Source organism: Prionailurus viverrinus, chromosome A3 (genome assembly GCF_022837055.1).
Source record: "Prionailurus viverrinus isolate Anna chromosome A3, UM_Priviv_1.0, whole genome shotgun sequence".
Taxonomy (NCBI): domain Eukaryota; kingdom Metazoa; phylum Chordata; class Mammalia; order Carnivora; family Felidae; genus Prionailurus; species Prionailurus viverrinus.
Window position 1 is genome coordinate 64,361,536 of NC_062563.1, and position 12,078 is coordinate 64,373,613.

Consider the following 12,078-nt stretch of genomic DNA (forward strand, 5'->3'; position numbering starts at 1 on the left):
CTCTCTTTCAAAGTAAATAAAATAAACTTTAAAAAAGAATTTTAGGGGCGCCTGGGTGGCGCAGTCGGTTAAGCGTCCGACTTCAGCCAGGTCACGATCTCGCGGTCCGGGAGTTCGAGCCCCGCGTCGGGCTCTGGGCTGATGGCTCAGAGCCTGGAGCCTGTTTCCGATTCTGTGTCTCCCTCTCTCTCTGCCCCCCCCCCCATTCATGCTCTGTCTCTCTCTGTCCCAAAAATAAATAAACGTTGAAAAAAAAAAATAAAAAATAAAAAAAAAAAAAGAATTTTATATGTATTCTGGATACATGATTTGCAATTTTCTCCCATGCTGTGGGATGTCTTTTTGCTTTCTTGATGGAGTCCTTTGAAGCACAAGTTTTAAATTGTCCAATTTGTCCGTTTTTTTTTTCTTTTGTTGTTTGTACTTTAGTGTCATTTAAAAACCATTGCCTAACCCAAGGTTATGAAGATTTTTTATGTTTTCTTTTCCTAGTTTTATAGTTGTAGCTCTTACATTTTAGGTATCTGATCCACTTTTTAAATTGCCTCTTATATATGGCATGAGGGGTCCAACTTAATTCTTTGGCATGTGGCTATCCAGTTATTCCCACAACATGTGTTTAAAAAAAAAGTTATTCTTTCCCCATTGAACTGTCTTGGAACCCTTTTGAAAATCAACTGGCCATAAATGTCAGGATTTATTTCTAGACTCAATTCTTCTCTATTGATCTGTAGGTCTGTTCTTGTGCCAATACCACAATGTCTGGATTAGTCTAGCTTTATGGGAAGTTTCAAAACTGGGTCGTGTGAGTCCTACAATTTTGTTCTTCTCTTTCAAGATTCTTTGGCTATTTTGGGTCCTTGTATTCCTTTCTTTTGGCGATCAATTATTATTATTTATTGGAGTATAGTTGACATACGATGTTATATTAGTTTCAGGTGTACAACATAGTGATTTGACAATTCCGTATATTACTCAGTGCTGCCCACAGTAAGCGCAGTCGCCATCTGTCACCATACAACGTCACTAGAATATTATTGACTGTATTCCCATCGCTGTACTTTTCAATCTCCATGACTTGTTCTGCAACTGAATGTTTGTACCTCTTAATCCCCTCTATCTCTTGTGCCCATCTCTCCACCCACCTCCCCTCTGGCAGCCGCCAGTTTATTCTCTGTATTGAAAAGACTGTTGTTTGTTTTTGTTTTGTTCTTTAGATTCCACAGATAAGTGAAATCACATGGTATTTGTCTTTCTCTGTTTGACTTATTTCACTTAGCATAATCCCCTCTGGGTCCATCCATACCGATGTAAATGGCCAGGTCTCATTCTTTTTATGGCTGAGTAATATTCCGGTGTGTGTGTGTGTGTGTGTGTGTGTGTGTGTGTGTGTACAGACCACATCTTCTTTACCCATTCATCTGTGAATGGACACCTGGACTGCTTCCATAGCTTGGCTATTGTAAATAATGCTGCACTAAGCATGGGGGTGCATGTATCTTTTTGAGTTAGTACTTTTGTTTTCTTTGGGTAAATATCCAGGAGTGGAGTTACTGGATCATATTCTTTCCATATGAGTTTTAGGATCAGCTTGTCAATTTCTTTTTTTTTTTTTTTTTTAACCTTTATTTATTTTCTTGGCACAGAGTGCGGACGGGAGAGAGTCAGACGGCAGGCACAGAATCGGAAACAGGCTCTGAGTGACGGGCATGGAGCCTGATGTGGGGCTCGAACTCGCAGACAGCGAGACTCGACCTGAGATACAGTCAGACGCCCAACCAACTGAGCCACCCAGGCGCCCCTCAGCTTGTCAATTTCTGCAAGCAGCCTGCTCCTGGGATTTGAATAGGGATTGCATTGAATGCGGGCATCAGTGTGGGGCAGCATTGCCACTCTAACAATATTAAGTCTTCTGAACCAGGAACACATGATGTCTTCCCACTTGTTTAGGTCTTTAATTTCCTTCAACATTGTTTTGCGTTTTCAGTGTGCAAGTCTTGCATTTTGTTGCTGTTGCTGTGAAATATATTCCTGTAGACTCCTTACTTCTACGACTGTTTTTACTACACACGTTTAATGTTTCCCAGAATTTAGATGAATTTAGATGGTCTGTTCCAGAGGTAGGCACCTTGTCAGTGCAGCCTTGTCTCTTTGAGGTTGGGGAGAGGGGGTGGGGCAGGGTGGCAGACACAGCTCCCAACTAGGGTTAGTTTTAACCTTCTTTGCTGGAGGGTGGACACTGTCTTCCTTCACCAAAGATCATTTACACACCCCCACCTGTACCTTTCCCCGCCCCACCCCGCCCCCACACACTTTTGGGCATTTACTTTGTGCCAAGTGCCTTACCTGGATCATCCCATTTATGCTCTGACCAAGCCTTATTTAGGAGACTGCAGGATCATTTTACAGAGAAGGAAACTGAGGGTGAAAGAGGTGAAGTCACCCACCTGGGGCGGATTGATCCAGAGCAGGATTCAAACCCAGAGTCCATCCTCTTACCCACAACCCCACTTCCGACTTGAGGCAAACCCGTTTCTGTCTCTGTGCGTCACTTTTCCTACACAGTTTTTCAAGGGCTTTCAGTTGGAAATTCATAAACGTGGCGGGGCGCCTGGGTGGCTCAGTCGGTTGAGCGTCCGACTTCGGCTCGGGCCATGGTCTCGCAGTTTGAGAATTGGAGCCCCGCATCCCGCGTCGCGCTCTGTGCTGACAGCTCAGAGCCTGGAGCCTGCCTTGGATTCTGTGTCTCCCTCTCTTTCTGCCCCTCCCCTGCTCACATTCTATCTGTCTGTGTGTCTGTTTCCCTCTGTATCTCAAAAATAAATAATAAACATTAAGAAAAGAAAAAAAGTAGAAATTCATAAATGTGAGTATAATCCAGTTGGTTTATCAGGCAGTGGATTTCTCCAGGCTCCTTGTGACAATAGAGATGGATTGTCTGGAGATGTTTAGACAAGTGTGATCAATTTTGTCCAAAGGTGCCAGCCAATACATTAATTATTTTTTTACTGTTCCGGCCGTTCCCTTGCAGGCATCCAAGTAGTGGAACAAGAGCCTTATTTACTAGTCTCAACAGAATGAGATTCCCCTTGGGATGAATCGTTAACTGCCTCCAGTTGAAGGTTAGACATTTTTGTAAGGCTGGTATAGAAGATTTGCTTCTAGAACTAAATAAGAAAGGCCAAGAAGCTGCAAGGAAAGGCTCTTTGCTGCTGAAGAGGGACTTTTCACATGAAGGGGACTTTCCAACACCCTCCTACCCCCCAGCAGCACTTATCTCTGCAGTAGAGCTAAGCAGGTTAATTATTTGCAACCCAGCGAGTTTGTGGTGGGGAGGCATTTGGAATGATTCCTGCTTGCATACCAGCTCGCACTCATGGCGACTTCTTGCTTCTGGCTCCCATCAGATTTCAGATTATCTGCACAGTGGGAGGCAAGCGGGGGGCACACAGCACACAGCACCCTCGTCTCTCCTCTCTGTATCCTCCTTGCACTGGCCTTCAGGGGACTTGGCTCTGCCCTGAACCTCTCAGGGCTTGAGTGTGTTTACCTCGTGAAGTCTAGAAGCCTTCTTGGGAGAAGGTGGAGGCTTACGTTTGTATGGCATTTTGGACGTTTCCAGCCACTTTGGTTTTTACTTGCGATCACGTCTCTTCTTTGCCAAATGAGCGAACAGAAGTCCAGAGAGCTGGGTTAGTAGCAGAGCAGGGAAGAGACTCCACACAGCCCAGCCCTCTGCCTGAACGGTGTCAGGACCCCGAGTCCGCCATGTGGAAATGTTGAGTGCTGGCGTGTGGGATCCTGGGGAGTTAGTATGTTCACGGCCACTGGGGACAGGGAGCCCAGGTACCCCACCTCCACCCACCCCACCCCACCCCCCACCCCACCCCGGCTTACATGTCAGCTCTACTCTGCTCCTACTGAGCACGGCGTTGGTGGTGAGGTGGTGAGGATTTGAATTTACAAGGTCTTAGGGAAATCATTTTCCGTTTGCATTTTGGAAATCAGTGACTGTGGAGAAGGGGCTTGAGTGGGGCAGGTCTGGAGGCAGAGGGGCCAGGGGAGAGGATGGGTCAGTCATCAGGGAAGAAATGCCAGGGGCTTCGGAGCAGTGAGGTGGCACGGGGTTGCAGGGGTATCATCAGGTTAGAGAGGAGTCTGGCATGACTCTCAGATTTCGGATTTGAATGCAGACTGGCGGTGGTGGCATTTCCTGAGATGGGAGACAAAAGATGGGGGGGGGCATGTCTTAATCATGGAGAGTTTGATGTCTGAGATGTCAAAGTATTCAATGGAGACTCGGATATAAGGACATGGAGCTTGGGGGACATGTCTGGCTTAGAGATAAAACTCTGGGATTTGTGGGTATGCAGACAAGGCTTACAGAGGTCAGGCAGGTAGTGTCAGTGAGAGCACCAGGCTGGCCAAGATGGACAAGGGGGTCACTTGCAACTGAGCTTGAGGTGATTGTTGGCATGTGGGAATAGGGGCCAGGAGTTGGCAGATCTTCCAATCGAAAGAATAAAATAAAATCAGAGCAAATGGGTAAGGGTGCCAGAGGTTCCAATTCTGGTGCCACCACTTACTAACTCTGTGACCGTGATCAAGTTACCTCATCTCCCTGTGCCTCGGTTCCCTCGTTGGTAAAACAGGAACAATAATGACACATACCTCGTAGGGGTGATTGGGGATTAAGTGGTTTAACCTCTCTGTATGGCATTTAGGATAGGGTGTTCCTTGTTATTTAAATGCTTGTTAAATAATAAATGGGTAGATAAATGAGTCAATACAATGTTGTGAAATGAACAGGGAGTGTAAGAGCCCCCCAAAGTGCTAATATTTAACGTTTCTTTATTTTTGAGACAGAGCGAGAGCATGAGTGGGGGAGGGGCAGAGAGAGAGGGAGACACAGAATCCGAAGCAGGCTCCAGGCTCTGAGCTGTCAGCACAGAACCCGATGCGGGGCTCGAACTCACGGACCGCGAGATCATGACCTGAGCTGAAGTCGGACACTCAACCGACTGAGCCACCCAGGCGGCCCCCAAAGTGCTAACATTTAAAGGACTGTGGAGTAGACAGAGAAAAGTGGCAAACGAGGAGTGGGTATCCGGGAGCTAAGGGATAGGAGTATTTCTAGAAGGCGTGTTTAGACAGCAGGGCCAAACACGGCAGAGAGATCAGGTAATATAAACACCCAAGTGTGAATTGACTCTAGCAGCAATACCTTATTTAGTCCCTATAGAAACTCTGCCAGGCGGGTGTAATTTTATGGATGAGGAGACCAAGGTCAGTAAGGCCATGCAGATGCGCTAATGCACGCAGCTGGATGCAAAGTGGGGAGCTGGGAAGGGCGCCCGGATGGGTCAGAATCCTGAGCCCGTGATCCTTCCTCCATGCCCTGCTCCTGAAGGAGTTAGCCAAGAGTTTCACCAAGATTTCTGAACAGCACTAGGGTCGATTTTCTTTCCTTTGCTTAAAAGCAGAGAATATAGTTTTCTCTCTGTACTTCTAAAATATCCTATAGTTTGTTATTCCTCTTTGAGATGGACTGAACCTGGGGTTTATGTCACTTTCAAGACGATGTCTTACAGATCGTCACCTGTAAGAGCAGAGTTTTTCTATTTCGCAAACTAAGCTTTTTAGGTAAATGGCCCAGTAACTTTAGTCATCTCAAAAGAAAAGTTTTGCCTCTAGGTCTCGTGAATCTGGATATGAGACTAGTAATGCTGAATTGGTTCCTGTTTTACTCAGCGCAGTGACTTGTTTAAGGAGAAAAGAATGAAAAGGTGCCTGGTAGAGAAACCAGGACTCTGTGATGTCATGGGAGTTATACAGGAATCGGGGACACAATGTACTGTCCCCAGAGTCCCGTGGCGCCTCTGTGGGTCACCCAGACCCAGCAGAACTAGGCTCTGTGCCCATTTCTGCACCAGGCACCCTGGGAGAACTTAAATGGGGTAAAGAGAGGGTTAATGATTAAAATCTAGAGCTCCTTTTTCTCACCTAGTTGGGAGAATAAATACCACAAATATTTTTCAAGAGCACATTTTGGATTATCTGAATGAAGACCACAGCGTTTTTACAATGACTCTCAAAAATAACCATCCAACTTTTGCTGTTTTGTCTCTTCAAATGATCTTTGTATCTCTTACTGGACTGAAGTGAAAACCCCTGCCAGGGCCAGAAACCTTTGCTCGGGTACACATTTCTCATTTTTTATGGCTGGGTCAACCGTTAGCAAGACTAACTATTCCCAAAGGGAATAAGAACCCCATGAAGAAAGCGAGCAGATTTTTTTCTGGGAAATCCGTGCCCCAAAGCTTAATGTTTACAACAGAGTGGTGTTTAATGTTTTCCCACAGCTTTGTCGGAGGTGGCTTGGATGGATTACAACTATTTGTGTCCCACCCCCACCCTGACCCACCTCCCATGTTCTCTCTTGTCAGGACCAACGCCACCTGGCTGTAGGCCTGGGTTGTATGGAATCTGAAGCTTGTGAAAATTTGGGGCCTTCTTAAAATAGTGTAAAGTTAGGTACAGAGTGTTTACTTAGCCCGGGGAAAGAAGGTGGGTAGGAAGGGGCCGGGGTTACTGAGGGGTCCTGAAGCTTCATGCTGAGTTGACCCCTGGGGCCACCGGGATGAGACGGTTCTGCCTCATCAGTGAGGTACCTTTACATCTATTGACTTCTCTCTCTCAATCTCTAACCAATCGCTCTCACTTCCTGCCTTCCTGCTGCGCTGACCTCCAGGACCAATCCTGCTATTTCATCTTCTTGTAAGATCATGTGCCTCTCCTTTAAAGCTTTTTATCCTGGCTGTGACTTAAATATTCTTGCATTACTATTTGCTGTCTAGTTGGGGATTCTAAATAAATTCAGGAGACCAAGGACCACAGCTGTTGTATTTTGCTCATGGTTGTAGGGCTTAGCTAAGTGCCTGGCCCACAGTTGGAACCCGAATACTTATTGAACGAATGCATTTGGTTAAGAGCAAGAGGCTAGTAACAACAAATTTGTGGGTTTTGTGTGGGTAGAACCAGCTTAAGGGTATTTGGTTCAACTGTGTCCACGCTAAGATTCTAAGTCTGCTCTTAGATTTGAAAATGTTTTTCAAGCTTTGTTACTCACACATGTCACTTTAAAGGGACTTGACCTCAGCAGTATTAACCCTTCCAGTTAGCCTGTAAGAAACCCTTGAGACCCTTGAATTACAGCGCCCTAGAGACCCTACATTCACATGTAGACACGAAACACATTTTAAAAAGGACACGTGTTTTTTTGGGTGATAGTCTTTATTTGGGAGCTATGGCTCTGTTCTCCATAAATTAGCTACTTAGTCTAGTACTCCGAGTTGTGGGCTGTTCTGTTTTAATGTGATAAGTACGTTCCTGTAAAACCTGCCACTCAGTAAGGGCTGAGCTGAGAGGAAAGTGGGGAGAGCCACTGTCCCTCTGCAGAAGGGTAGCTTGCGGCTGGTGCCAGAGTAGAGCCAGCTGGCAGGGGTGGAGAGCGGAGACCTAGTTCCTCTGCTCTTCAAGGCCCTGTGGTCCTTCCAGCTGCCCCAGTAGAGGCCAAGTCAGTTCTGCCTCTGTGATTAGCCATGCTGTCCTACAAACAAGTCTGGAATGTTCTTCCTAATCGTACTCCCTGATAAACTCCCACTGGTCAAGGTAGAACTCTAGCTCTTCTTTCGCTGTTTGTGGCCACCCATGTTAAATTTGATCTTCTTGGAGCGCCAACAGCCCTGCAGACAAGAAGTCTCCTCTCATGATGTTGCAGTGCACCCCACCTGGCATTATTAGGTAATCTTCTCATGTCTCATGTGTCCCCAACTATTCTGCAAATGCACCGACGCCTGGGGCCATGCTGAATTTTCGTGTCCCAATGGTATCACAGCATGTTTGACTTATTTGGGCTTTGTACTGTGTACTTTCAGTCCATGACTGGTTCACTAAGGACTTGGTGCTGTGGTCTGAGGCAAGGGAAACAGAAATGAAAGCTGCAGTCTTTCCTTCTAGAATCTCCCACTCTGGTGGAAGAACCCTTCATGACCTGATGCTTATCTGATTGTTTTCTCTGTTTGGAGTGACCTTTAAGGAACTGGGGTTTGGGGGAAGATATGTTCCCAGTTTCTCCTGAGTCCCTTTCACTGTGGTTTCATGCCTTCATTTTGAGTGATTCTTTAAACTTTGGAAGCATGCTCATAACGTTAATTACAAATGTAACATTCTGAATTCAAATTTGAGGGAAGTATGGGAGTCCATAAATGCAGTGAGAGTTCACTACATTAAGCTGCTGCTATGCTCAACAAAAATACACTATAGGAGTGCTGTGCTTCTTTTGTATCTGGAGATGGCCGTTTCATAGTGGAAAGTCATTACAGACAGAAACTTTAAGCATTATAAACATAATGCATAATGTAACCAAAGCATTTTGTTTCTTTGTGTTTAGGAAATCATACAGTTCTGGCTGACAAAGGGTGTTGATGGCTTTAGTTTCGATGCTGTTAAATTTCTTCTAGAAGCAGAGCATCTGAGAGATGAAGCCCAAGTGAATAAGACTCAAATACCGGTAAAGTTTTGTCTTAAACATTATTTTTTCCCCCTTTCTAAAAATGTCATTAGAGCATTTTCTTTTTTTCTTTACGTTTATTTATTTTTGAGAGAGAACGTAAATTCAGGAGACCTAGGACCGCAGCTGTTGTATTTTGCTCATGGTTGTAGGGCTTAGCTAAGTGCCTGGCCCACAGTTGGAACCTGAATACTTATTGAATGAATGAATTTGGTTAAGAGCAAGAGGCTAGTAACAACAAATCTGTGGGTTTTGTGTGGGTACGAGAGTGGGTTAGGGGCAGAGAAAGAGGGAGACAGAATCCAAAGCAGGCTCCAGGCTCCGAGCTGTCAGCACTGAGCCCGACGCAGGGCTCAAACTCATGAGCTGAGAGATCATGACCTGAGCTGAAGTTGGTCACTCAACTGACTGAGCCACCCAGGCACCCCCAGAGGGTTTTCTTTTTTAGCACGAGACACCACTGACCAGAGAGGAATTTGATCCTATCTAGGAAGCCTTTAAAAAATTTAATTTAGTTAAATTTATTAATATATGCCTCTGAATTTTAAAGCATAGTTTTTTTTAAAGTTTATTTTGAGAGTGAGCACACTGGAGTGGGGGAGGGGCAGAGAGAGAAGGGCAGCATGGAGCCTGATGCAGGGCTCAAACCCACGAACTAGCAGATCATGTCCTGAGCTTAAAGCCAATGTTGGACTCTTAACTGAGCCACCATGGTGCCTGAAGCGTAGTTGTGTGTGTGTGTGTTTCCATGCCCAAAAGGGGGCTTGGACTCACAATCCCAAGATCAAGAACTGTATGCTTCACTGACTGAGCCAGCCAGGCGCCCCTATCGGAAATGCTTTGAATTGTTTTCTTCAGAAGAACAGAGTTGTTTCAAATGCATATGCCTAGATGTTTCCTTCATTGGCACCCTCTGATGTAGGGCATCCTTAAGGAGTACTTTGGTGACAAGGGTTCCGAGGGCACGGGCTCCACCAAGGGCTCTGACAACTCACTGCGATTGTATCATCTCACTCAAGCTCAAGTGGGGAGGCTTAGGATTCCTGAGCTGCTTCTGTAATCATTAAAGAACACACAGAAGAGCAGGTAACACACGCCTGCTGAATGTCTGTATGCTAGGTGTTTATTTAGAACAGTCCATTTAACTCTTGCAACAGCTCACAGGAGACATTTCATGATCCTCATTTAGAAAATCTTAGAGAACTGACTTTATCAGGGGTGATGGAGATGATAAATAGAACTATAAACCAAGCCTATCTTGCTACAAAATCTGGGTTCTTTGTGGTTCCACACCAGTGGTTCTCACCCTCCCCGCCATGTCACACCAGAGACAGTAATCAGGATGCCACTCTGCTCTTCTGGTTGACCACCACTCTACAGTCACTCTATGTTCAATGGCTAGACAGGAGTCCTAAAATGGGTTGCAGAGTGATGGATTTGTAAATTTACACAATGGATTATACATTAGTCAAAATAAATGAGTTACAGTGACACACAACAATATGGGTGAATCTTAGCAGTGTAATGTTTAGTGAAAAAAAATAGGGGCACCTGGTGGCTCGGTTAAACATCTGACTCTTGATTTTGGCTTAGGTCATGATCTCATGGTTCATGAATTTGAGCCTTGCATTGGGCTCTGTGCCAACAGTGCAGAGCCTGCTTGGGATTCTCCTTCTCTCTCCCTCTCTCTGTCCATCCCCTGCACGCTCTCTCTCTCAAAATAAACTTAAAAAAAAAAAGAAAAAACCCTAAAATTATTAGAGCATGATACACTTTACATGAAATGCATATAGTTAAATATCAAGTGTCTAGCTTTCGTCCTAATAGATTTATGGGTACTTAAGAATATCATTAAACCAAATCAGTTAACTAAAGAAAAGTTGGCAATGCCTGGACTAATTATGAGAGCATGTCCTGAATCAGAGGCCATGTTTTGGGGAGGTGCAGCGGTGGGAAGCACATGACTTCCAATAGGGAAAATGAAGGGGGGAAAAAGGTGATATATTAGTCCCAAAGAGAAGTGCGTATCCTTGGAGAAGAAATCTCAAAGTAACCTTCCTAATTATGATGAGATGTCATAAGACAGGCATATGCCTCCAGCCACAACAAAAGATCAGAACAATGGGTCTTGTGTGCCACCCAAGACAAACTTAAGGAAAAAGTGATTTCAGTAAGAGATTTAGGACTCCAAAACTCTTCACTTGATCTAGCAAGTTCACTTATTGAAAAGGAGTCCACTGAATGGATGGCAGTGTAGAGCCATGTCCTAACCCAGGATTTATGACCTTGGCTTGTGCCAGACGTAGTCTTTTACTTTGGATTCTAGATCACTGTAACCCTAGGAAGGCATAGAATGAATATCGGGAAAAATTACTGAACCCCTGGCAGTGTTTACTTACCACTTCTATCTTTTATTCTATTACACGTTGGACAATTTTGTAAGCAGATAAAGTCCAGGTGTAATAAGGAGCTCTATGTTTTCTTTGCCTTTAAACATTTAGGACCACTAAATGTCTAGGAAAAGGGTTTTGTTGAATACATTTGCAATCAATACATAGTAAAATTTGTTTTACTTAATAATTTAAGCATCAAAGGAAGTCCTAATAGTCATGAATGTTACTCTCCAGCCATAAAACCCCATGAGCACTTCAAGTCCTCGGATCATCCTTCAGCACGTTTGTCTTGGCTTGAGCCCTTTGAAGAGACCATCTATATTCGCATAAGGCCAGCTATAGGCATCTGACATATGAAATGATGGTAACCATGTTTCTTGGTTTCCTAAGGACACGGTCACACATTACTGGCAGCTGTATCATGACTTCACCACCACCCAAGTGGGAATGCATGACATTGTCCGGAGCTTCCGGCAGACAATGGACCAATACAGCAGAGAGCCTGGGAGATACAGGTGACCACAAGACACACTTCTGTTCTTCACGGGTGTAGGGTGTGATCTATAGCTTATCCTTCACAGCCAGGCATTCTCGAGAGGCTCAAGTTATTTAACAAACCTCCATAACTACAGTGTATTATAATTCAGTTTTGCCAGGACCTGGGATAGTCTTTCATGTTGTTTTAACTTTGCTCATTTTCAGTTTTTTTGTTCAGACAATGCGCATCACAGTCCTTCACAGAATTTTGTGAAGCCACTGACTATTCTTTTAATCATTACTATTTGGCCTGTTAGTGTCCAGTGTCCAGTACGAATCCAAATGTTTAAACTATTAGATCACAATGGTTAGCAACACAGCTTTGGAATCAGATGGACCTAAGGTAGAGTCCTGTGTGTGACCTTGGGCTGGTTTGCTGACTCAAGTCCCACTTTCTCATCAATTAACAGGTGATAGTGAAACCCTTTTCAGGCTTTTGTGAGACTGCAAGAGATAATGTCTATGAAGCACTTAAAACAGGGACATATAAACTCACTAAATCTCTTCCTATGTTTATATACATCACCCAGTAGCATCAACAGGAGTTAAATTTCTCCTCAAAGTAGGTCCTCTGAT

The 12,078-nt window shown here is 44.6% G+C and overlaps 1 protein-coding gene across 1 annotated transcript in view; it reads left to right on the forward strand.

Annotated features, from left to right (window-relative positions):
* SLC3A1 (solute carrier family 3 member 1) overlaps nucleotides 1–12,078 on the forward strand; it is a 53,275-nt gene that overhangs the window by 30,634 nt on the left and 10,563 nt on the right. The window contains exons 6-7 of the mRNA XM_047851299.1: nucleotides 8,453–8,572; nucleotides 11,356–11,480. Coding sequence (XP_047707255.1) covers nucleotides 8,453–8,572; nucleotides 11,356–11,480 — 245 coding nt within the window. The remainder of the gene's footprint in view (nucleotides 1–8,452; nucleotides 8,573–11,355; nucleotides 11,481–12,078) is intronic.